Source organism: Fundulus heteroclitus, chromosome 8 (genome assembly GCF_011125445.2).
Source record: "Fundulus heteroclitus isolate FHET01 chromosome 8, MU-UCD_Fhet_4.1, whole genome shotgun sequence".
Classification (NCBI taxonomy): Eukaryota; Metazoa; Chordata; class Actinopteri; order Cyprinodontiformes; family Fundulidae; genus Fundulus; species Fundulus heteroclitus.
This window is the reverse complement of record NC_046368.1, coordinates 4,413,502-4,439,912: the sequence shown is the minus strand read 5'-3', so window position 1 is coordinate 4,439,912 and position 26,411 is coordinate 4,413,502. Positions and strand designations below refer to the sequence as shown.

Sequence of the window (26,411 nt, the reverse complement as noted above, 5' to 3'; positions counted from 1 at the left end):
GGGTTTTACTTTTTGTTTTTGTTTTTAATTAAAAGGTTAAATTCATGCAATTTGTACTCAGCCCCATGAGTCAAAGCAGCAGATCTGCACCGGTCCATTCCTCTTTAGTCAGATTGGCCGGACACGGCACCTATAAACCCTCGATTTTTAGATTCCCAACTGGATTTAGTTCTGGACTTTGACTAGGCCATTAATCTTTTTTTATCTAAACCAGGAGCCTGCAACATTTACAGTCTAAAGAGCCATTTTAACTACAGTCCACTTGAATTAAACTCGTCCAGAGCCACAAAGGTTGCCTGGCCTTTTGAAAAGAGTTATAAAGTTTGATAAAGATCTAATGTAGGAAATATGTTGTCATCGTTAAGAAACGCCCTTCTATGTCGATTTTGAGGTTTAAAAAAAAAAGAAGATGGATGGGATGTTGATATTTGTGGATCATGATGTAAAAAAAAAATCATAGTTTCCAACATATTGAAAAAATATTGATTTAAAATTAAATATTACTTTTATCATTCTCTTGTGAACATTAAAAGAAATTATTCCAAGTAAAAACTGTTAAAACCTGCATTTATTATCATTGTTACATTTAAATACCATATTAAAAATGTAATTTGTAGCCAAAGTTATTAAGAGCCACAGGTTGCAGACCCCTGGCGTAGAGCCACAGTGGACAGTCATCTGCATTGTTGATGGCTTTGCAGCAATCCCTCATACTGAGCATGCATGAAGCGACAGTGGAGAGGAAAACTCCCCTTTAACAGGGAGGAAACAATTTCTGTCTTGTCAGAATTTAGATGCACTAAACCATCCCATAATATCTCTGGCTACATGTCTGGGTAAAATAAGACGTATGGAAGCATTTTAGGCTCCATAAATGTGTCTAAAAAAAAAAAAAAAGTTATAAAGCAGTTAGGGCCTAAATTAAAGAGAATGGGAAAAGGTTAGTTTAATCGTGATTCTAATTTAATGCGGGGTTCTTTTGCTTTAAATCAGATCTAGTTGAGGTTCTGAAGCAGAGGATTTTGCAACAATGATCCGAATAAAAGCTTTAAAAGGTGCTTTTATTTGGAGCTGATGTATGTGAACAGACAGAACAAAAGCAGACCCCCCCCCCCCCCCCCACCTCTGGGCCTGGATTCTCTCGCTTATGAAAAAGATTTTCCCCCCTGCACGTGTTTTCAATTATGCATGCAGCAAGGATGCAGGGTTTGTGCCGCGGTAATCCTGCGCAGGGTTTACTGGGCCGGTTGGCGTGGCCGGAGTGAGACACGAAGCTTTAACCCTCCAACATATGCCGCTTCCTGCCCGTCTCTCTCTACCTGTCTGTCTCTCCGGCGGCTTAAGCCGGTCCCGTCCTGCCGATCTGGGTTATGGGTGCGTGTGTTTTTTTGTCGTGCTAAGTTGTGTGAGCGAGCGTAAAGCGTCCATCTGGGATCGGCTACTAGGGGCTGGGAGCCTGTGAGAGTCGGTCAGCTGTGAGGTCACTTCCTTCCTCGTTGACCTCTGACCTCGCCGTGTGTGTGAAGATCATCCAGACCCAGTCCTCCAGGGATTAAACGGGAATATTCATCTGGATTCTCCACAGAATCTCTGCCTGTCGGCCGACTGCAGCAGCTGCTCGGCTTGAAGCAGCTTCATCCATCCATCCATCCATCCATCCATCCATCCATCCATCCATCTATCCATCCATCCTTCTGTCCATCATCCATCCTTCTGTCCATCCTTCTGTCCATCATCCATCCTTCTGTCCATCCATCCATCCTTCTGTCCATCCTTCTGTCCATCATCCATCCTTCTGTCCATCCATCCATCCATCCTTCTGTCCATTCATTCATCTTTCTGTCCATCCATCCATCCATCCATCCTTCCATCCATCCATCCATCCATCCTTCTGTCCATTCATCCATCCATCCATCCATCCTTCTTTCCATCATCCATCTTTCCATCCATCCATCCTTCTGTCCATCCATCCTTCTGTCCATCCATCCATCCTTCTGTCCATCCATCCTTCTGTCCATCATCCATCCGTCCATCCATCCATCCATCCTTCTGTCCATCCATCCATGCTTTCTTCTATCCATCCATCCATCCTTCTGTCCATCCATCCATCCATCCTTCTGTCCATCCATCCATCCATCCTTCTGTCCATCCATCCATCCGTCCATCCATCCTTCTGTCCATCCATCCATCCTTCTGTCCATCCATCCATCTTCTGTCCTTCCATCCATCCATCTTCTATCCATCCATCCATCCATCTTCTATCCATCCATCCATCCTTCTGTCCATTCATCCATCCATCCATCCTTCTGTCCATCCATCCATCCATCCATCCATCCATCCGTCCTTCTGTCCATCCATCATCCATCCTTCCATGCTTTCTTCCATCCATCCATCCATCCATCCTTCTGTCCATCCGTCCATCCATCCTTCCATGCTTTCTTCCATCCATCCATCATCCATCCATCCATCTATCCTCCCATGCTTTCATCCATCCATCCATCCATCCATTCATCCATTAGAATGTGCATCCATCCATCCATCCATCCATCCTTCTGTCCATCCATCCTTCTGTCCATTCATCCTTCTGTCCATCCATCCATCCGTCCATCCATCTGTCCATCCATCATCCATCCATCCATCCATCCATCCATCTAACAGACCTTCACCATATAAGGCAGAACAGTTTCTTTGTTTTATCTCAGTTTTAATGATGAACCATCAGCTGCTCTACAACAAATTCAGACTCTAATATTTTGCTTTAAAACGTGGAAATCTGAGACGACTCAGCAGAGGAAACATTAGGATTTCTGGTCGGACGTCGACATCCACAGTGCGGCTGTGATTTCCTCTGCTAATGAACATGTTTTGCCAGTTTAGGTGCTGAATAATTAAACATGTAGTCAACGACATCCTTATTTACCACAGTGCTTCCCTCTTGTCCCCCGTGTGTTGGTGTGTTGGTGTGTCACAGCTAACCGAGCACAGAGCGGCGCCGCCAGCAGCTCCCAAACAGGAGACGCCTTAGGGAAAGCACTCGCCTCAGTAAGTCCGCCGCTCGCACACGTGGACCCGTTTCCGTGCAGCTCTGCAGGACTTTTTCAGCTTTTAATTGATGCTTTGAATCCTCCTCTCTCTCTCTTCAGATCTACTCTCCAGATCACACGAACAACAGCTTCTCATCCAACCCCTCCACCCCAGTCGGCTCTCCGCCCTCACTCACAGGTAAACACCGGCCGGCCGGTCACGACCTGCACTTTTATTTCATTTTTTTTTAGCTTTATTCATTTTCAACAGCGCATTCTATGCAGCATTCAAGTTTTATGCAATTCTGTGCATGCAATATGCAAAACCCCCACATAACATCTCTTGTTGTGTCTCTGTTCTGTCTTCTGTAACCCCAGTCGGTCGAGGCAGATGACCGTTCATACTGAGCCCGGTTCTGCCGGAGGTTTTCCTTCCCGTTAATGGGGAGTTTTTCTTCCCACTGTCGCTTCATGCATGCTCAGTATGAGGGATTGCAGCAAAGCCATGTACAATGCAGACGACTCTCCCTGTGGCTCTACGCTTCTCCAGGAGTGAATGCTGCTTGTCGGGACTTTGATGCAATCAACTGGTTTCCTTATATAGGACATTTTTGACCAATCTGTATAATCTGACCCAATCTGTATAATATGATTGAACTTGACTTTGTACAGTGCCTTGAGATGACATGTTTCATGATTTGGCGCTATATAAATAAAATTGAATTGAATTGAATTGAATTAAAACAGTAAAGAAAAATCATAGACTCATACACACTGCAAAAATGGAATTAAAAATAAGTAAAATTTTCTTAAAATGAGTGTATCTGTCCTTGATTTGAGCAGGTAAATAAGATGATCTGCCAATAGAATAAGATTTTTGCGCTTAAATTAGGAACAATTCATCACCATCATCTTATTTTAAGTGCAGGATGTCTAATTATCTTAATTTAGGGGTCAAAATACTCATTCCATTGGCAAATGATCATATTTACCTGCTCAGATCAAGGAAGAAAACACTATGTTTAAGAACATTTAGCTTATTTTTAGATCCGTTTTTGCAGTGCACAAACAAACAAGCAAGCACCAGAAAAATAAAATAAAATACAAACAATGTAGCACACTGCAAAAACGGATCTAAAAATAAGTGAAATGTTCTTGAAATTTGTGTTTTTGTCCTAGATTTGAGCAGGTAAATAATATTATCTGCCAATAGAATAAATATTTTTACCCCTAAAATAAGATAATTACAAACCCTGCACTTGAAATTAGACAATGGAGATCAGTTCTTCCTATTTCAAGTGCAAAAGTCTTATTCCATTGGCAGATAATCTTATTTACCTGCTCAAATCAAGGACAAATGCACTAATTTTAAGAAACTTTTACTTATTTTTAGTTCAGTTTTTGCAGTGCCGTGATGAGGTACTTATCCTGAATGTTTTCCCTGAGTTCTGCAAGCAGTTGTTAACGTTTAGGAGTATAAAACTTCTCGCAATCAGCGTAGCAAAACTGTTTTATTTGAATTATGTTTGGAATGTAAAACATCTGGAGATATAACTCCAAAGATTACAGCTACAGCGGAAGGAAAACCTGCATTTTTAAACACCCCAAGAAATAACTACTATATAAATTTGGTTTATCTGGACGATCAGAGTCCCTGACATTATGCTCGATTGTGAGTCCCTGCAGGAAGTTGAGATTTTATTGCAAATTTTATAATTACTTGCAAATTCTGAACTGCCTTAGCACTATTTTGCTTTTCATCTGACCGATCGCTACAAATTAGATCGATTTTGACCAATCTCCTGAATTTCACTTCCTCTCTTCCAGCAACATCCTAACATGTGATGACGTTAAACATCACATAAAATATTGTGGCTAATTTACACGCAGGTCGATTTCCCAGAGTCCTGCACAAAAGTGTCTGCGAGCTTTTCAGCACCATCTGCAACGCCGTGGCTGATTTATAGTTGAAAGTCGTTGTTTGACACGAACTTTAAAACGGCAAAAGATGCGGCTGAAAAGCGAGAAACCCAAAGATGGCAAGAGAATATGGAAAATATTCACATTTTGATCAGAATGAGTCAATTTAAGGTGGCAAGAGTCAGAAACAAAGACAAACTGGTGGATGTACTGGTATTGTGCACCATGGAGGAAATTTATTAAATAAAATGTTATAAAAGTTTATTAAAATGATGTCGTCAAACAAAGGCCTTAAAGAAAAGAAAATGTATTGTTATTTACAGATTTAATTTGTCAGGATTTATGGTTTTATAGTTTTCCAAACAAAATCCGCATTACATTTTACACATGGAGACACCTGAATATTTATTTGACAACAAACTTTTACTGCATATTCAGGCTTTATCAGAAACCTGGAAAGAGACCCAGTTTACAGCGAATGCACCATTAAAGCTCGGGTTTACAACCTCATGCCTAAAATATGGAGTCCCTTAAAACTTAATGTTTTCTAAAAATAAAGAAAAGAAAATACTTTATATTGATTTAGGATACTTTTTTAGTAATATTTGGCTTTGCACAACTTACATTGTGATGATCTCTTGTCTCCAATGATTACATTGAATATAAAATATATATTTTAATACTTTTGTTTGGGAATTTTCTTGAATAATTTAAGGGGATTATTATTATTAGATCTCCTTTTGCACTAATAAATCTATAAATCAAAGCCGTTAGTGTTGCTGTGTCCACTCCAGACGCCGCCTCCTCTTATTATTCCCCCTCTCTCTGCAGACGCCGTAAACTGCAGCCGCTCCTTAAAGTGAAAAATTACTTTTTCTAATAATAATTGTGTCAAATTTGTCTCTAATTGTCGGCGCTACACACACCGTTTGCTGTTCCTCCGCCTCGCCTTGTGACTGATAGCTTTAATTACGAGCACCACTTCCACAAACCGTTCACAAACCTGCCGGCTCTGCAAACACGAGCCCTCTCCCCTCTTCCTCCTCCTCCTCGTCATCATCATTATAGCTGACTAGGATATTGCCTGCGAAACCATAATTGGTGTTTATCATTGTGTCAGAGTTACTCCACTTTTAACAAATTAGAAATGAAGCCTATTAGAGCAAACTACATGCAAATTGATATCCAAGGCGAATGCCGTGAGGGTGTTTTACGCCGTCGGACTCGGAATAATTTAGCCGCCGTTTAATACATATATTTGTATTTGCACATGAATGTACCCAGGTGATTATGCGTTAATTAGCATATGTAAATGAGCATGTAATATGAATAAAGGAGAGGGGAGAGAAAAGACAATGAAAAAGAGAAACACGTGCTAACGAGAAGGAAGCAGCGTTACAAGGTGGCGATGGCAGCAAAACACGAGTTATGAGCGGATGCAGCAAGCTGAGGGGTTAAAGGAAATAGCATAAAGCGGGGGGGGCCCAAAGTGTGGCCCGGGGGCCGTCTGCGGGCCTTGGAATGATTTTTAGCGGTCCCTGGACCGTCAACTCGTTAACTACGCAACACTTGGAACATCTTTTTACTGAAAAGTGCTATATAAATAAATGCCTACTGAAGTCAGACCCCTAAAAAAAAGGCAAATCAGTTAAAGCCTTCCTAAATTAAACGGTACAAGATACTCAAAACCTGTTTTATGCCTTCAATTTAATTTGAAAAGTAAATAACAGCACAAACTTCCTGTCAGTTTTAGGCAAAAGCCGATTTGGCTGAATCGAGACAGAGTTTTTAAAGCAAAAATCTGCGATTAACAGGTTAAAATCAGACCACTTTATTTGTTTTGGTAAAATATTGTGCGTTTAGTCTATGGAACTGCAGGTAAAAACAAAGAAAAGATTAAATATAAATTTAAAAAAAAGTTATTTTTGTACTTTTAACCTGACAGTTTTGGGCTCCTGAGGAAAAGTGTTTAAAAAAAATGAAACTTATCATTTTTAATGCATTAAAGCTGTTTGTTGTTCTGAAGATTACCCAGAATCCCTTTTAAATCTATAACATATAACAAAAGTTTCTAATTACTAGAATGTTTCAACATTGTCAATTTTTATTTTAACTACATATTATTAACAACAATATAAACGGCTTTTAGCCCGACTCGTACCTGCAGTCAACTTTCCACTAGCTATGAACCTCATATGGCAGAAATAATATCAAGCCATTAATATTAAATAGAAACTACAGTTACATTAAGTTTTGTACTATTTTTTTGGAGTTTATTAATAGTTTCCATCAGGCTACTGACTGCAGGTACAGACCAAACAGCAGGGGGTGCTGTTGTCGCATTTAGAAGGCAATACCTTCATATTCCCCCCTAGGGGGCGCACCCCTCTATTTGAGAAGCACCGCTTTAAACTGAGCAACATCGCTACCACATCCTCCGTTGTTGCGTTGGGTTTCTGTTGCATTCCAACACGGCGCCCTGCTACGACGAGCCCACCAACATTAAAGCTATAGCTGGTAATCCTGTTCAGAAACACTTTGTTATACTCGATAAAATCGTCTTTCCATCCTGAAAGTAGTCGATACATTACGTATTCAGAAAAAAGGAGGTTAACATATAATTTTCTGTAGGAGCTGCAGGCCTGCACTGCAAAACCGGAACTAGAAATAAGTAAAATGTTGTTAAACTGAGTGTATTTATCCTTGGTTTGAGCAGGTAAATAAGATGATTTGCCAATGGAATAAGATTTTTGCACTTAAAACAGGAACAATTAATCTCCATCATCTTATTTCAAGTGCAGGATGTCTCATTATCTTATTTTAGTGATCAAAATATTCGCTCCATTGGCAGATAATGTTATTTACCTGCCCAAATCAAGAATAAATAGACTAACTTTAAGAACATTTTACTTATTTTTAGATCTGTTTTTGCAGTGTGTAAAAACTAACTAAAGGTTGGGGATCCCTGCTTTGACCAATCCAGGCCCCTCGGTCTGAACGGCCTGGATTTTAGAGATTTATTCCCCTCTAACCCGTGAAGTTCTGGGGGAATCTCCTCATTTACTGGTTGTCCCACATGCCAATCATTCTGACTCGCTCACGTAACGTCAGTGTCCGTTCTCGTTCTTTCATAGCTTTAGCTTGCACACCCCTAGTGTCTATGTATCCAGTTAGCTTAGCGGTTAGCTTAGCGGCTAGCTTAGCGGTTAGCTTACCAGTTAGCCGTTCGTTGTAGCTCCGCTGCTCTCACCGTAGACTTTGAACATGGCTGAGAGTCGTAAGAAGCAAACCGCGTTCATGTTTATGAGAAGAAGAGGAAGTCCTCAGCAGAAATAAATAAGACCAAAGTGGATTTGGGAGATTTTTTTTTTCCACACGATCCCACAGAGGGGCGGGTAAGACGGTCTTCTTGAAAAAGGGACTTGGGGAAACTTCTGGAAAACTCTGCGTCAACAGCCCACAACAGCCTCACATTAATGTAAACGCATAGAAGGTGGCTGTTCCTCTGCCTACCTGCTAATGAGACCCGCCCATTCAGAGCCGAGCCTTTTAGAGCAGCGACCGGCACAAAAGGCCGAGACAGACAGACAAAAAGCGTGTTTGCTCTGGCTGCTGAGAACCTCTGCTAATAAACCACTTGTACCTTTTTCAAAGACAGAGGCCTGATATTAGCATTTCTGTGATGAGGCTGGGTTTGCTTTTGTCTTCTGTTTCTCATCTCCGGCTCTGTTGTGTTCCCTGAGTGGAAGACGGCAAAGTGTCCTCGTGTGTGAAGACGTTTTGTTCGGCCGTTAATTTACCCAACGCATAAAAGAAAAGCGGGTTTTGGCTCTAATCCACGCACCAGACCTCTTCTTGCTCTGCGCATCCTCTCCTGATGATGTCGTCTCGTCTGCTCTGTTCCCAGCTGCCAGCTCAGCCGTCTGGTCGAGGAACGGAGGACAGGGAGCGTCATCGCCAAACTACGAGGCTCCTCTGCACTCACTGGTAAGCAGAACATGAGCGCCGTGCTGTGAGGGAACCTCCTTGTTCCAACATGACGGTGCACCATGCACGGTCCACAGAGACGTTGACGGGTCCGTTGAGGATCAGGGAGTCTGCAATCAACTTCCTGATTCAGCAGCTAAGTTGTCCGGTAGACGTAAAAAAAATCAACCAGAATATTAATATTAATTCTGACTGACTCCTGCTAAATATCTCCACATAATGGCGCTACGTAATTAGCCTGAGCTAAACGCTAGCTGTTAGCAAGCGGACAGGAAGTAGCTGCTGAAGTTCTCGTGTCACATTTGTGTTTGTGTTTGTTTGTTGTCACTCGAGCTGAAAGCAGAGGAACATAAAGAAGCAGATAATGACTGAAAAACACGATTTTTGTGATGCTAACATTTACTCGCCATGTGGCAGCTAGCTAACGGAAAATTTACTCACCTTTGGCGTCTGGCGAGTGTTAATTTCTGACCCTGTCTGCGACCAAGTGGCTCTTTGGACCGTAGATGGTTCTGGATAACTGGCTAAAAGTAATAAAGAACCGACTGATTGATGTTTTTATGTATAGATAGAATAATAAATGAAGGTTTTAGCAGTTTTTCTCTTTCTTCATGAAGTAATGACTCCAGTTTTCTTATTCTTATCTATTTTTACCATTCTTGCATAGTTTTCCACAACAATCTACATCCCATAGATATTTTTCATTTATTTTATTATTCAAAACAAAAAAGGACAACAGGGCGACTGTGGCTTGATGGGTTGTGTCTTGCAATCAGAAGGTTCTGTGTTCGAATCCAGCTTCCCCTTGTCACATGTTGATGTGCCCCTGGGCAAGGCACTTAACCCCAAGTTGCCTACTGACCTGGGGTTTATATTACCACCCACCCGATGTCCACCCGTCATGGCGGGTCCAGCATGTCCGTATAACTCCAGCGGCGATGTCCTCTCGTCTTGCGTCTCGTTGCAGCAAAGTCGCATCGAGGACCGCCTGGAGCGTCTGGACGACGCCATCCACGTGCTGCGGAGCCACGCCGTGGGGCCGTCGACGGGCATGACGAGCGGCCACGGCGACATGCACGGCCTCATCGGAGCCGCGCACACGCACAACGGCGCCATGGGGGCTCTGGGCAGCGGCTACGGGACGGGACTGCTGGCGGCCAACAGACACTCGCTCATGGTAGGAGCTCAGCTGGCTGGTGATGTCACCGCTGGTCAGGAAGGACCGTTAGCGGTTAGCTGTTAGTGGTTAGCTGTTAGCGGTTAGCGGTTAGCGGTTAGCTGTTAGCGTTTCCTCTAGAAACCAGGGCTTTTACAACCATCCATCCATCCATTAATCATCCAACATCCATCCATTCAACCAACATCCATCCATCCATCCATCATCCATCCATCCAACATAGATCATCCATTCAACATCCATCCATCCATTCAACATCCATCCATCCATTCAACATCCATCCATTCAACATCCATCCATTCAACATCCATCCATTAAACATCCATCCATCCATTCAACAACCATCCATTTAACATCCATCCATCCATCCATCATCCATCCATCATCCATCCATCCAACATCCATCCATTCAACATCCATTCAATTATTTCTCAATCTATCATCCAACATTCATCCATCCATCATCCATCCATCATCCTTCCATTCAACATCCATCCATCCATCATCCAACATTCATCCATCCATCCATCATCCTTCCATCCATCATCCTTCCATCCAACATCCATCCAACATCCATCCATCCATCATCCTTCCATCCAACATCCATCCATCATCCATCCAACATCCATTCAACATCCATCCATCATCCATCCATCCAATTATTTATCCATCCATCCATCATTCATCCATCCATTATCCATCCATCCAATTATTTATCCATCCATCCAACATTCATCCTTCCATCATCCATCCTTCCAGCATTCATCCATTCATCCAGTTACGTCTCCATTCTTCCTCTTCCCTGCAGTCAGTGATATTTTATCAGTTTGCATAAATTAATGGTGAACTTTATATTTATTCCCCTAAAGTGGTGGATTGTGGGAGATTGAGTCAGGAAAGTCTGAACTTTCCACTTTAAAAATGTGTTTGAACCCTTTGTCTAAAAAAAAAAATTCGGTTCTGTCTTCATATCAGCAACGGTTTATGAGCTGGACTGTAAAACTAGTTTTATATCATTCAACATGATTAATGCTCCCAAGGAACCTAATGAAACACAGACGAGCTGTATATTGTTTCTTTGTCAAATAGATGTTCATATAATACAGGAAAGCATCATTTAATTTCATTTAGGGAGGAGTTTAAAAAAAAAAAAGTCAAGTCTTGAGGTTATGAAGTTCAGCAGGGATGTTTTCCACATTTAGGCCTTAAAACAATAAACATGAGGAACCAAACAGCTGCGTGACATAAGGAGACGTGGAGGGAGGTTTGAAAGAAAGAGGATGAAATCCAGCTCACTGTGTAAACAAACCCAGACCAACATGTTCCCTCAGAGGAACCTTCATGTTTGAAGTACGGACTGAGCTGCGTTTTTACCTGGGACTGAATGTTTGGTTCTGCAACCGCAACATTTTACTGCTTTACCTCCAGGTTCTGATAATTAAAGAGCTCAAATTTATGGTCAGAAAAACTTACAACAAATATGGACGTTCATAAATTTATAGAATGTAAAAAAAAAAAAACAGCCAACAAATATTAACCCACAGTTGCAAACAAGCCTCTACTTCACATGTGTCAAACTCAAGGCTCGCGGGCCGAATCCGGCCCATCAAGGCAATTTATCCGGCCCTCAAGAGCCACAAAAGGCATATCATGTCATAAAGTAGAGGCTTATATACTTTTAAATTGTATAAAATGGCTAAAACTGAGCCTCCGGTAGTGAATGCGGATTTTTTTAACTGTGTAGTAACAGCATCCTGCCACTAGAGGTCAGTTTTTCCCACAACACATTAAAACAACCCAGAAATGTCCAGAAAGAGAAAAAGTGATGCAGAATGATGAATTTAAAGTGTAAATGACCCCGATATCAACTTTATTTTGCAGATAAACTGTATAAACTGGGTCTAAGGTGCTACTTTTATGTTACTGTGCTTTTGAACTGGAAGGAATTGTGAAATCAAAAGTATAATTTATACATGAACAACTGCCCCTTTCAATGACTTCATGATGCCAAAGTGGCCCAGTATAGAAATTAGTTTGACACCCGTGGTCTGCTTGTTCCTTTTTAACAGGTTTAAAAAGGAAAGTAGCCATTAGAACAAAAATATTAGTTAACTGATCATCAGTCGTCGCGTTTCCATTTAATGAGCATTTTGAAGTATCACAGTAGAAGGCGTTGATGAAAAGGTAAAATTAGAATTAACTCACAAAATTGAGGTGTTTTTTTGGCTTTTTACGAGAAACAGTAAATGCGCTAAAGAGGAGATGGAAACACATTTGTCGGGTCCGTTGTGACGTAGCAAACGTTTACGTCACATGACTGATCGACTGTTTCTGCTGCCAACGTCTGCTCAGATATCCCCATAACACTCAAAAATAGGTCTGGAAGTAACAACCGGTACATTTGGACCGACGAAGAGACGCGAGCAATTCTAAGATTTATTAAAGCGTCACTTCATCACTGCTCTGTGGTCCAAGCTAGTCATCGACATCTATTTCCTGCTTATTAAAGCCAACGTCGACGTTACGCTGTGCATCGCCTGGTTAATTCACTAAAAAACAGTAGATGGAAACACGTCTGATGCGCATTTTCTTTCTTTCTTTATAGTTTTACGTAAACGGGCTGCAGAAATCCATTTTTTTAGGTACCTTTGGATTTTGAAGGTGAACATTTAGCCCGAGAAAACACTCTGAGTTCGCCTCGTGTTAAGGATAATATTTTTTACCAATTACTTTTTATTTACCTGGAAGGAACCCCGGCGTTAATGTGTGCTTAGCTGGTGGGAAATGAGAATAAAGTGAAGTGAAGGATGAGTGCTAAAAACGGTGTTTACTTGTGGACTCTTTAAGAGCCACGCTGGGGCATAAATGGCCTCTTGTGCTGTCATTAGGGCCCGAGTTTGTGTTTATTCAGGGTGTGGGTTGTTAGCTGATGGAATAACATGCTCACTGCTGCACTGCTGAACCTACAGCAGCTTCAGGACGAGTCCCTGAGGCCCCGACAGGGCCCTAAAACACTGAAATGGTGACGCTGAGGTGCCTGAATAGTCGTCAGCTGGACTTCTCTGGTTTGTTGAAGCCGTTTCTCTGGTTTTCTGCAGTTCTGACTAGTGCGCCCTTCTTAGGGTGTTCTCCCCCAAGGAAAAGGTAAAAAGATGTCCAGGTTCTCACCAAAAAAAACAATAAACTCATAAAAAATTGGATTATATCAGCATAATCACATAGAAAGCTGAAAAAAAAACTTTATTTTAGTTTTCTTCATAAGGAAGAAAGTATTACATCCGTGATGCGGATGGTGATGATGATGATTCACGCAGATTTCCTTCACTGCTCCCTCTACCAGAGTTTTCTGAGGTCTTTGCTAGGGCTGAACAATTAATTGCATTTTCAATATAATCGCGATTTAAAAAAAAACACAATTTCCAAATCGCAGAGCTTTGCAATTTTTGGCTATGTAGCAATTAGTGAATCAGACACGTCCATTAGGTGTTGGTAAAATGTTTAAAGTGGGTTTGCCTCCACATGGAAGGGAAGACAGTTGCAGCAGTGAGATAATCTAATTTTATTACTTGTTTTAGAGTTTATATAATCATACATAGCATTAATTACAGGTCAATCAGTTTAATACATAGACTTGTTTGTTGGTTGGACAACAAGGATTGATGTCCAAATCAACTAAAAGCTGTTCTCTTGAATAATATTCTGATTAATAGAAACATTAAAAATTCTTGTTTAAAATAGTCCTTGTTTACAAACATCTTTATTTAGACGCCATTTTTGTTGCTTGTGGTTAATGCGGAGAAAAGTCAAAATTGCAATTTTGGTTGAAATATATTGTAGGCAGAACGCAATAATTTCTGCTCTGAGTTTAGATGCTGTGGGTGTTTTAGCAACTAATCTGCACAGTGAGGAAATAAATTGATTTGTTGTTTTTATATGTTTAAAAAGACATGATAAATTAAACTGGGGAAAAAAATTGCATTAAATCGCAATATTAAGAAAAAAAAATCGCAATTAGATAATTTTCCAAAATCGTTCAGCCCTAGTCTTTGCTACCATGTTTTTGGCATTTTTTATCACCTATTTCATTCATTTATCAAACAAAAATAATGACTCACTCATGGACAACCCATGGAACAGTAGGGGACCCTTCACAGGACAGGCAGGTCTACAAGAATTAGTCCAGAACCTCATCAACGGCTCATCCAGGAGGTCCCAGAACAACATCCAAAGCTCTGCAGGTCATGATGCAACAATAAGATGGTCTATATGGTAGAGTTTTAAGGCCAGAACCACTGCTGACCCAACAGAACTCAATAGCCAAGCTCAGATTTACAAGAAAAACATCTTGATGGTCAAGACTGTGGGCACTGACGGGACAAAACAAGGACCTTTCTGGACGTTCTGCAGAACCAGAACATCCTACCTACAGTCAAAACACGGTGGTGATCCAACGCACACCAGCAGGTCCACATCTGAAACGCTCAAAGAACCCACATTAGGTTGGCCTAGTCAAAGTCTTGGCTTAAATACAACTGAGATGCTGTAGCGCACCATAAACTAGCCGTTCCACTGTGGCTGAATTAAACCAATCCTGCTGTTTTCAGGCATCATTTGGAAACGTTTTGCCTTTACTCTGATTATCGTTGTCTGGAACAAACATGTGTTTAATGACTGGAAACATCTAAGCGAGACAGAAAAGCAAAAAAAGAAGAAATGTATAAGGGGGTAAATACTTTTTCACACTTTTTATGTATCAGATGTGGCGATAAAGGTCAGTAAAATCTGACTGGCCTAATATCTTTATTAGAAAGCAGACCTGCACTGCAAAAAAGGAACTAAAAATAAGTAAAAATTTCTTGAAATTAGTGTGTTTTACCTTTATTTGAGCAGGTAAATAAGACTATTTGCCAATGGAATAAGATTTTTGCACTTAAAATAGGAACAATTCATCTCTAAAATAACATAATTAGTTATCCTGTACTTGAAATAAGACAATGGAGATGAATTGTTCATATTTTAAGTGCAAAAATCTTATTCCATTGGCAAATACACTTATTTACCTGCTCTAATCAAGGAAAATTACAATGATTTCAAGAGAATTTCACTTACTTTTAGCTCCCTTTTTGCAGTGTGTAATGCCTGGCTATGATAACTTACTAAATATTGCAGCATTTCTTTTTTTATAATTGCAATATTTCCTAAATTGATATTAAATTGAAGGTGCAATGCTAATTTATTTCAGTTAGAGACCCAAAAAAACCCAAAAACATGCTTACAGACTGCTCAGCACTCACTCCTAAAGTTGTTTGTTGTGGTTTGCGCCGGTGCATGAGGTAATGTATGTTGCGTGTACAGGGCTTTGTTGTTCATTTGCTCACAGTGTGTCCGCAGCGTAAACAGGAACTCTGAGAGGAAGACGGATGTTTAAAAAAAAAAGAAATTCACGCCATTGTGTTTGCATCAAGCGTGTTTTTCGGTTTTCCTCCTGCTTGGAGTTTTTAACTCTTTCCTCGACTCCATGTATTTATTTTTTTTAGTCTTTTATTTCTGCATTTCTGTCGGCGCCGTCGTTTAGCAGTCCCTTCACGTTCGCCTCGTTTCACCACGTATTTACTGTGTGACATCTTTGCTGTGATTCCTGTTTTGATCTTCCTGTGCTGATGTACTCCGTTGGCGTTCGGCCTCTCTGTTTTCATGCGCACACATACACACAGCTGTCTGCAGTTTGGCAGCGTCGGGGCCGAGACGCTTGCAGGCTGAGATCATAACTCTGGGAAAACAGGTGGTAAGCTGATGTGGGACTGAGACATATACAGTTCACAGCTATGAGTGCATCATAAACACAGAAGTAAATGCATATGTGCTAACAATCAGCATGCTCGCTTAGGCATCTAGGTTCAAGGCTTTTTTGGGCTTGTCTGGACATGAACCCTCTACCTTAAAAGCTCAGGGGATATTCTGACCTAACATGTCAGAAAATATGATCTGAAGTGGAAGAAAATGCACAACTTTCCTCAATCTTAGTGGGTTTTCTGCTTCGCTCTCTGGTGTATTAAAGCAGATCCTGTTATGTCTGCTAATGAAAACCCAACACCCAAAATAAAAAAATTAAAGCAGGCTTCTGACTAATTAACCCTTAAAACAGACAAAATAAAGTATACTTTGTAGCAGTTTTACACAGAGATCACCGTCTTCTATTTTTTTTATTAAATAGGCCTAATAAATATTAGCCCTGTTAGCATTATTAATATAATCTTTTACTGTTGGAATGCTAGCGTGCTAACCGTTTGAGTTTTGCTTAAGTTTTGCAATTAGCTCTAAGACGCTTACTATTTACAGCAAAATTTACTATGCTAACTTAGCGTTACAGCATGTTAACTATTCTAAAACAAATACCACTGATGGAAAAGAAGAAAACAGTTCAGAGAGAGCATCTGTTGGTGTCTGTAGCAAAGATATATTACCAAACTAATGTTACTTTACTGTATTTGGGCTAAACAATATTAGGAAGACATGCAATACATGTCTTTACTAAAATACAAAATACTTTACTAAAGTGTTAATGTCTTCCTGCTTCGGGTTCATTGGGAACATATACCCCAGATTAATGTGATTTCTTTTTAAGAACATCCTAAAGAGTTGTCGTAGTATTTGTTAGGATAAATATTTTTGCTAACTTAGCTTTATAGCATGCTAACCATCCGAAATAAACATTTCATGATTGAGGGGGAAAATGTATTAATTGCTGTTAGCATGCTAATTTAGCTTTAGAGCATTCTAACAAAAAGAAAAAAATCTTCATTGGAAAAGAACAATGGCACAGTGAGTAATGATCACTGTTAACAATAGCTGTTCTAAGCTAACTTAGCTTTATAGCATGCTAACTATGCTAAAAAAAACAGTTATTGACAAAAAGAAGGAAAAAATATGAGAACGGGTTGTTGTTTTTGGTAGCATAGTTATTTTAACTGATCTTTACAAAATGCTAAGTATACTAAACAAACTTGTCATTTTTAAAACTGAAGAGAAGCTGTTTGCCGTTCATAGCAAAGAAAATGCTAAGTTAGCTTACAAGTACATTAGCTTTGCTGAAACACTTGTGATTACTGGGGGGAAAGTTACATCTCTGAAAGCATCTTACTTTTTGGAAACAGGAAAGGAGTTGCTCTTAGATTAACTTTTTATTTTCCTGCTAACTATGAAAAGAAGAAACTGGTCATCATCAGAGCAAATTGGGAAGACTGAGCCTACAGTATTTTTTTCTATTTATGGGATAGTTAGAACAAAGAATGTGCTAAAACTGCACCAAAAGAGCCCATAGACGAATTTTCACTAAAGCTGAATGGCTGATTTTTATTTCTGTGCTTTATTTATAGTAAAATCTGTAAAGTGAAACAAGCTAATTGTCCTACACACAATTATTTTCAAAGACTTTAAAGACCTTGCCCATTTCTCTGTTCGTTGTGGCCACTGCGGCTTCTTTTAACTAAGTCAAAATGGCCGCTTGGAAAGTCCTGTTTCTCCCTGCTGCTCTAAAGTCATGCCGTTTGTTTTACTGCATAGCAGATGAGTTTGAAGGGTGACTCTGAAAAAGATGGGAAAGGTTAAGCGAATGAGCCTCCCCCCCCCCCACTGCTCTCTCTTTCCATTAAGCAGTTTTACAGTAAGTGAGATGACTCATAATCTGCATCACTTTGCTGTAAAACCCCCTAATGCTTTGTAATACTGTGCTTTTAGTATATGCATTCCTATAAGCTGATGAAAGTTGCTTTTACTTCAGTGTTAGTAGTTGTTCCAAGCAAGCAGTATGCAGAGCTATCATAGACAGTTGTTTTAACTAATCCCTGCTGTGTAAAATCTTATGGAAAGCTCTTTGAATGGTGGGAGCTTTGGTTTCAGCAGATTAATGTTTTCTGTGTTAGGAGACTATTGTCAGGCACAACATACAAGACAGCAAGAGTGCTATCTGAACATCAAATGATAAAAGGATAAATGTGTTCAACAGCAGCCTGTGAGGTGGTAGGTTTCGTCCTTTTATGTTTTTGTCATATTTTAATTAGATTTTAACCAAAATTTGTTTGGTTCTCATTAATTTGAAAGCATGTTTGTCCCTATTCAAAGTACAATGTATGCTAATAAAGGGTGCTAAAATATGGTAATATTGTGATTTTAATTAAGTTCACCTTTAGTCCCTGTGTTAGAAGTGTGTGGCGAATTATGAATATTTATAAGGGGGAAAAAAAGGTTATGATCATTACACATCAGTGTGCAGCCTCTTGTTTATGAAGATAATTAGATAAATAAACCTAAACAACCTTCATAATTGCTTAATGCAACATTATGCATTGGTTTTCTGTCTCATAAATAAATCAGATATGTGTGTGCAAATACAGAAAGTGAAAAATTAGAAGAAACATTTGAAATTAACTAATAAATAAATTAAATGTCTGATAACTTCAGTTTGAAAATGCAACAAATTTGTCTCAATTAGCAAAAATTGAAGATTGAAGATTTATTGTTCAATGTAGTTAAAATTTGTATAGCTGGGATTTCAGTTTTAGGGCAAAAAAAACTTTATATGTTCTTTCTAAGCTGCCATGTGTTCTCGTGATCTTTTATTTAACATTAGTCCTTCAAGCTTCCCAAAGCTGCTTTTTAAACAGTTTTCCTTCCTTCCATGTACGTTGGCATAATAGGAGACATACATTATGTTATGCATCTAAACTGGTTGAAGTAAATGGAATTTCATGGAGAATAAATCTTTGTCGTATCTTAGAAGTATTTGTATTTGTTTCAGTTGTGCATATGGTATTGGTGTCGAGGGTGTGTAATTCACAGTGTTCAGCTTAGACATAGACCAATTTTGTGACTTTTGCATTGATGTCAGCGTCTTTTCTTTTTACATTTAGGGATCAGGTGACCATCTGGGGATGATATTTTAGTACTGCTAGTACCTCCAAGTGGTCAGATAATTTTTAGCCAAATTTATCAAGAAATTGGTCCGTTTCACTTCCAGTTTCAAGCATGCAGGATGCTGAGGTGAGTGAAACCTCTAGATATCAGAGCATTACGTTACATAATGTTGTCATGGGGTAATTGCTGCAATATATGAGACACAATTGTGTAAGTGATCTGCGGCGCATGTCCAAAAAAATCTGTGTTACATGACAAGATGAGGACATAAAAGTCTTTTTTTTTTTTTATTTGCAGACTTTGACTGCCTTTTTACTTACTTAATGTCTAGCACTTAATCATATTGATATGACTGCTTTTAGCCTCCTAATTGTTATCCGACCATTCATAAATGTATTAATAGATAGGCTTCACAATTCAATGGTGAACCAGCGTTAAGTCTATGTACTTTTTATGGGGGGGGGGGGGGTTGCTGCAGGAGGATGGAGTCCCAGGCTGAGTTTAACGTTGCTGTAGAACAAGAAAGCCAAAGTCTTCAAGAGTTTCTATCCTGCGACTTTTAGATGCATCCCTTTCTGAGCCTCCTAAATCAAAAGAATGGCTCCTCTGCAGGATTAAGCTTATTATTTAATGAGACTCTTTTTATTTTTGCTATATTGTCAATACTTCTTCATGGAGATGAGATAAATGTTTTAACAAATCTATCGCTGATTATTGAAAATATTTATCATATATTCACTCAACAATTATGGAGAAATATTTAAATATGTGGGATAAAATACAGTTGGAAAATATTTCCAGTTATCCCTTAAAGACCAGATATTTATGTATTCCTCTCAGCTCTTTTTTAAATTCACGTCTCTGTCTCTGAATAAATATAATTTAAAAAGTTGTTTTGTTTGGAAATAGTTCAACATTTTCTTTAGACTGAAACCCATTTTTTTTTTGTTACAAAGTGTCCGCCCAGCTATTTGAACCTCACTCACAAATGAAAGCAAACTGACTCACATTTTTCCATTTTACTCATTTTTCTTCCTCCTCACTCCTTTTTTAAACTTTTTTAAATTTCTAACTTTTAATGACACGTTGCAGAGCCTGCCACACGTCTCTCTCTGTTCGTTTTCGGCTCGTTGGAGGAACACATGCATGCATGCATGCGTGTCACGCCACTGGAAAATGTTGCAGCACTTTTTTCCCCTTCTGTGGCGGTCCAGCCTCAGCAGTTTGCGCCGTGTGTTATAACAGGTGCTTTCTGTCAAAGTTTTCGCTTCGCACAGAGGAGAGACTGTGCGCTTTACGGCCGCGTTTTAGGAATGTGCAGACTGCACTCTGGTTTATTTATATTTTCAATCTCAAACGTGTATCGCTGCTCGAAGTTTGCATGAAAAACCGGGCAGGTTTTCTTGCTCTTGGAGCGAATTTTGTTACACATCAAACTAATTTTAACATCATGCAAAAATAGCTTAATAAGAAAAGCATTTTCACATAATGATTTCATTTCCAAAGGGAAAAAGCAGCTCTCCAGCCAACGAGGCCCATGTGTGAAAAAGCAATTGCCCCCTAAACTTAACCCTTTGGCAGCCACAGCTGTTTAAATTCGGCCACTCTAGAAGGTTTTCCAACATAAACGGCCAGTTTAAGGTCGGTCATCAACATCTCAGACAGATTTAAGCCTAGACTTTGACTAGGACACTCCAAAGTCTTCATTTTGTTACTTTTAAGGAAAAGGTCACAAACTGACGAGTCCCAGAACATCACGCTACCACCACCGTTAGTTTCACTGCAGATGTAACAGACACACCTTCCAGAAAGGTAAACCTCTGTCACTTCAGTCCACAGAACATTTTCCCATTACACTCGGAGGTCACTAAGATGTTTTTTAATAAATGTGAGACAGGCCTTTGAGTTATTTTGGGTTCTGGTCTTGGATTTCTCCCATTGAGGATATTTTTGGTGAAGATTCTCAGTCATCCAGGTCATGGTCATTCCAAAAAAAAGTAAAAAACAAAGCAACTGGACTTGTTTTCCGTAGTTTGAAGACGTTTCACTTCCTCTCCAGGAAGCTTTCTCAATTCAAAATGTCTGGAGTAATGTGGAGTACCAAGCTTTATACTACTGCCAAACAAAGGCCTTGTAATGGCTTAGATAACATGCAGATTCAACCGAAACAGGTCCACCCCTTAGTAAAGGGCGGTCGTTAAAGACATTAAGCCAGCAGAATGGACCAAAACTGGTCCACTCCTCTGTAACGAGGAGTCGTAAGTAGGGCTGAACAATTATTCGCATTTTCAATATAATCGTCATTTCAAAAAACGCAATTTCCAAATCGCAGAGGTCTGCAATTTTTGGCTATGTAACAATCAGGGAATTAGACACGTCCTTTAGGTGTTGGTAAAATGTTTAAAGTGGGTTTGCCTCCACATGGAAGGGAAGACAGTTGCAGCAGTGAGATAATCTAATTTTATTACTTGTTTTAGAGTTTATATAATCATACATAGCATTAAGTACAGGTCAATCAGTTTAATACATAGACTTGCTTGTTGGTTGGACTTTGCACTTTATGTTAGACAGGGATTGATGTCCAATTAAATTAAAAGCTGTTCTCTTGAATAATATTCTGATCAATAGAAACATTGAAAGTTCTTGTTTTGAATAGTCCTTGTTTACAAACATCTTTATTTAGAGGCCATTTTTGTTGCTTGTGTCTAACGCAGAGAAAGTCAAAATTGCAATTTTGGTTGAAATATATCGTAGGCAGAACGCAATCATTTCTGCTCTGAGTTTAGATGCTGTGGGTCTTTTAGCAACTAATCCACATGGCGAGGAAACAAACTGATTTGTTGTTTGTATATATTTTAAAACACATGATAAATTAAACTGGGGGAAAAAAATAAAAACAAAAAAAATCGCATTAAATCGCAATATTAAGAAACAAAATCGCAATTAGATTATTTTCCAAAATCATTCAGCCCTAGTCGTTAGGGTCGTTATTGGCCTGGCTTAAAGGAACAATGTTTTGATCACCTGAATGAGGGTGAGAGTTAAGGTGATGGTTGGCCGGAATTAATCCTGTAGCTGTGTTGTAAGTTTTTGAGAGTTGGAACCTAAGGCCTCCTCCTCTGTTTAAGGTTGTTTTTTCTCTCTTGACGTAGATGGCTTCCTTCACACCCCTTTCAAACCATCTGTCTTCTTTGTCCAAAATGTGAACATTTTACATCAACAGGCTATTTTTGCACATTTTCTCATGACATCTTAGGCAGTGCAGAGCTTTAGATGTTGATCTGGGTTCTTCTGGATGAGACGTTGATGCGGTCCTGGATTAGTTCTGGTGGGTCGGCCTCTCTCTGTTCTCTACATGTGTGAACAATGGATAACTCAGCCTACTTCGTGTTGTCAGATGGGTCCAGTTAAAGTCTGAATCAAATTAAACCACAAAAAAATTTGGTTAATCACAGTTAACTCATGATTTAACAAAGGCGTGAATTTATTTGGTTGGTTTGGAAGTTTATTTAAACCTTTTGAATGTTTGAAAGGTTGAAAATGTTGTCTTAATGGGCGATAACAAAACTGTATTGGATTAATAGTTTCTATGTGTAGACCTGAAATTCTGAGGATATTTTGCCAGAGTGAATTAAATTAAACTGGACAAAAATGTCAGTGTGGAAAAGATTTGAGTCACAGTCCCACATGTACGGTGAAGGACGCCATGAAGGCCACGTAGGACTTTTTTAAAACCTAAGAAAACACACAAAGACTTGCTGCTGATGGTTAAACGTTTTTATATTTTTACAATTTTCTTCTTCACGATTAATCTTCTCAACATGTCGTTGAAAATTAACGACTTCACTGACAGAGAAAACCAAGAAAAAGCTGCACCGTTGCAGCGGTTTCAGGTAAAATGACCAACGCACCAAGCAACAGTGGGCGTCTTTTTTTTCTCCTGCGGATAAAAGCTGCAAACGTAGCAGAAGACGTTCGTTTTTAGCAGACTACCGCCGGCACACGGCGCTCCAGAGAGTTAAAAAATGTATGCAACCATTGTTTATCTCAAATTAAACTTCCACTTTCATCACCTCCGCTCATCCCGCTCTGCATTTCCGTTTTCCCAAATACGCTGTTTTTTTTTGTTTGTTTGTTTTTGTCATCTAAGATGATTGGAAACGACAATAGGAAATTGCAGATATCCGGCTAATATGAGATGAAATATTACAATTTACGGAGTTGGCGAAACATTTCTCCTGTCAGCGACGTCGCAGCAGTTTCAGGAGCAGACTTGTCCGTTACTGTTTATAGCTGCGTGATGAATCTGTCTGAGGGTGCGCGTGTCATCTCCCCACCCGCAGATTCCTTCCCGTTTTCCTCTCCTTCATCTTCCTCTGCTGTCCTCTCTCTCCTCGCAGCGCTCGTTTAGACGCAGCACGTCCCGCCGATCAGCAGTATCGCACATGACAGCTACTCAGCACCTCCTCCTCTTCTTCTCCCAATCTTTATTATCACAACTGGATTTATAGGAATTTCTCCTCAATGGGAAACAGAAATAGGAGGGAGGGATGAAGACGAGAAAAAGGCTGAGGAGCGTTTCCTAAAGTTTTCAACATCTTGCCTCTGCATCTAAATGTGGTTTCCTCGTTTATCGGCCTTCCAGGTGAACTTCATCGCATCAGCAGAATCTCAAGTGGAAGATATTCAGAAAAGTCTGACATTTAATTGGAGGAAATTAATTAAGTTGGGGAAAATAATCTCATGTTCAACAGAATCACCTATACTTAAATTCTATTTAACAGATAAAATCCCGCGCTTCACAAGCAAAGCGGTTAAAAATATCTATTAAGATATCTATTAAAAAAAAATACTAAAACGGGATGTAAGGAGACACATAATTATCAAATTACATTTATTTATCAACAATTATTGAGCCGCCTTCAGAGACCCAGGACTCTGGCCAAACATCAGCCGAGCTTTCATTGTAAGCCAGTTAAAGAGAGGGCATATTCAGGGCACTATAAACCATTTTATATTTGTTTTTAAACAGTTGTTCAAAACAATATTCAAATTGAACCTACCGTATTTTTCGGACTATATATATATACTTTTTTTTAGCCTGCAACTTTTACTCAGGGTCGACTTGTATATGAACTTTAAATAGTAATTCATACTGACCAGCATGAACCAAGTAGTAAACATTACCGTCCATCGCCACAAGAGGGCGATCTAAGTCTGTGGAAACTATTCTGCTCCTGCACCACTTAAAAATTAATTGAAAGATTAACTTATAAACAACCAAGACTGAACATGTTTGGATGTTTTTCACTGTTTCAGTCTGCATTCACGCAGTGGAGCGTTGCGTGATGCAGCTCTAATGAACCAGACCGCGACAGAACCTGTTATTGGGCTGTCCGTGAAGCTAATAGCAGCTAGCACTAGCTTACAGCTCTGTTGTCCGGAAGGGTTACAACTTCGTTGATGTACGTGAGCTTTATGTTGCTCTGAAACATCCGTGTCGTACTGTTAGCTTAGCACGTAGCACTGTTACGCTACATGCTGTTAGGGTAGAACATAGCACTGTTACGCTACATGCTGTTAGCGTAGCACATAGCACTGTTACGCTACATGCTGTTAGCGTAGCACATAGCACTGTTACGCTACATGCTGTTAGCGTAGCACATAGCACTGTTACGCTTCATGCTGTTAGCGTAGCACGTAGCACTGTTACGCTACATGCTGTTAGCGTAGCACGTAGCACTGTTACGCTACATGCTGTTAGCGTAGCACGTAGCACTGTTACGCTACATGCTGTTAACGGCAGCGTTTTGGGCCGTTACACTGAAATGTGCTGGATAAAACCTCCTGGTTGGAGTTGCTAATTTACCCCATTCATCCTCCCAGTTATGTTTCATGTTATTTAGCTGGTTGTGGATGCAGATGTGTAAATTAATAAATTGGATTACCAGATTAAATTAGATAGGTTTAATTTTAGCGTCTTGGCGTCAAGACAGATGGATCTAACGGAGGGAATCTGTTAGATAGTCCATAGTCTGGACAATGTTTTATTTTGCAAACTGAACGCTCATCTGCCTCCACCCACTGGGGCTTAGAGAAGACAGAGCAGAGACACAGAAAGCACAGAAGATCACATTGACCCAGGAGTACTTTCTATGTTAGATGGTAATAGAGGATGATCTGCCTCCCCTGATGATGTCACAGCTAACAGAACGCCAGACCAGGTGTACCTTCTATGAAGAGAAAAAAGTTAGTGATGGTGCAGAAACTCTCCCTGTAGAGATCTAGAATATCTAGATCTATCATAAGTAGTAAAATATGTGCTTTTGTGATGCGTTCAGAGAACCTGGGAGGTTCTGGAGAGCAGCCGTGACACGCTGGATCTCAGAACAACAGAGTTTTCTGATTTCTCGGGGTCATTGAACACACCACCATCTGGTCTCTTCTTTTTGCATCACGGGGGTTTGAGTGTTTTTAATCACCAGTTTCATTTTAATAATCGTTTTCTCAATTTTCCCCAGCAGTTTGAGGCGGAGACAATCTAAAGCAGCTCGTTTTTCCATTTAGTTGTGGGCGTCCCGATCAGGTTCGTCTGTTCTGTCCTGTCAGGTGGAGAACCGGGCGTGGCTTTTCCTCCGACTAAACCAGCTCAAGTTTATCTGTAATTTATTCATATTTTCCTCCTCCGTCTTCCCCCTCGCTGCGAAGGACGGCTTGTTAAAATATAAAAACCCTCCATTAAAAATGTACGCCACCCTGTCTGCCTGCCTCCCTGCTGCCATTTTGCATTTGGGAATCCAGGCGGCGATGAAAGGCAGAGGACGGACCGAGAAGACGGAGACCGAGCCGCAAATAACAAAAAAGGAAGGAGCCAACCGAGGTGCGGACGAGTGGAGAAGACGGAGGTCGGCCGGCGACATTTTGTGATATTTGCATGAAGCCAGAGGGGAGTTTGGCACGCGGTGGGGGGGGGGGGGGTACTCGCTGTGGGCCAGCTGGATGGACCGGCACACCGGGACTTCACTCTCAGTCAGTTTACTGACCGTTTGCTGCTTATCTGCAGCTCCACAAGTCCCAAAACGGGCCTGAATTATAATCTGGATTAACTAAACCGGGTTGAATGGGTTTATATATAAAAAATAATTCAGTTTTACTGAAAGAAATGCAGTTTTAATCCGATTCAGTTCAAGTGAATTCAACTGGGAATGGGTTTTCAGCGGAGATGGAGGCAATTCTGCTTCCTCATTCCCATTTATACCCAAATATAGTTTTTAAATAAAGCTCAATTGAGTTCAATAGATTTTAAATACGTTCATTTTTTTGTGGCCGGCGGTTTATTCAATTTAACCAAATCAAATTTACATTAAAAGGTTGCTGAACCGGTTATAACT

General features: G+C 40.0%; 1 protein-coding gene across 9 annotated transcripts in view; it reads left to right on the top strand.

Annotated features, from left to right (window-relative positions):
• Positions 1–26,411, top strand: part of LOC105938970 (transcription factor 4) — a 302,561-nt gene that overhangs the window by 260,269 nt on the left and 15,881 nt on the right. For all 9 annotated transcript variants that reach the window (XM_036139974.1, XM_036139972.1, XM_036139975.1 and 6 more), the window contains 4 exons: positions 2,972–3,042; positions 3,144–3,222; positions 8,851–8,930; positions 9,898–10,107. In XM_036139974.1, the coding sequence (XP_035995867.1) occupies positions 2,972–3,042; positions 3,144–3,222; positions 8,851–8,930; positions 9,898–10,107 (440 nt within the window). The remainder of the gene's footprint in view (positions 1–2,971; positions 3,043–3,143; positions 3,223–8,850; positions 8,931–9,897; positions 10,108–26,411) is intronic.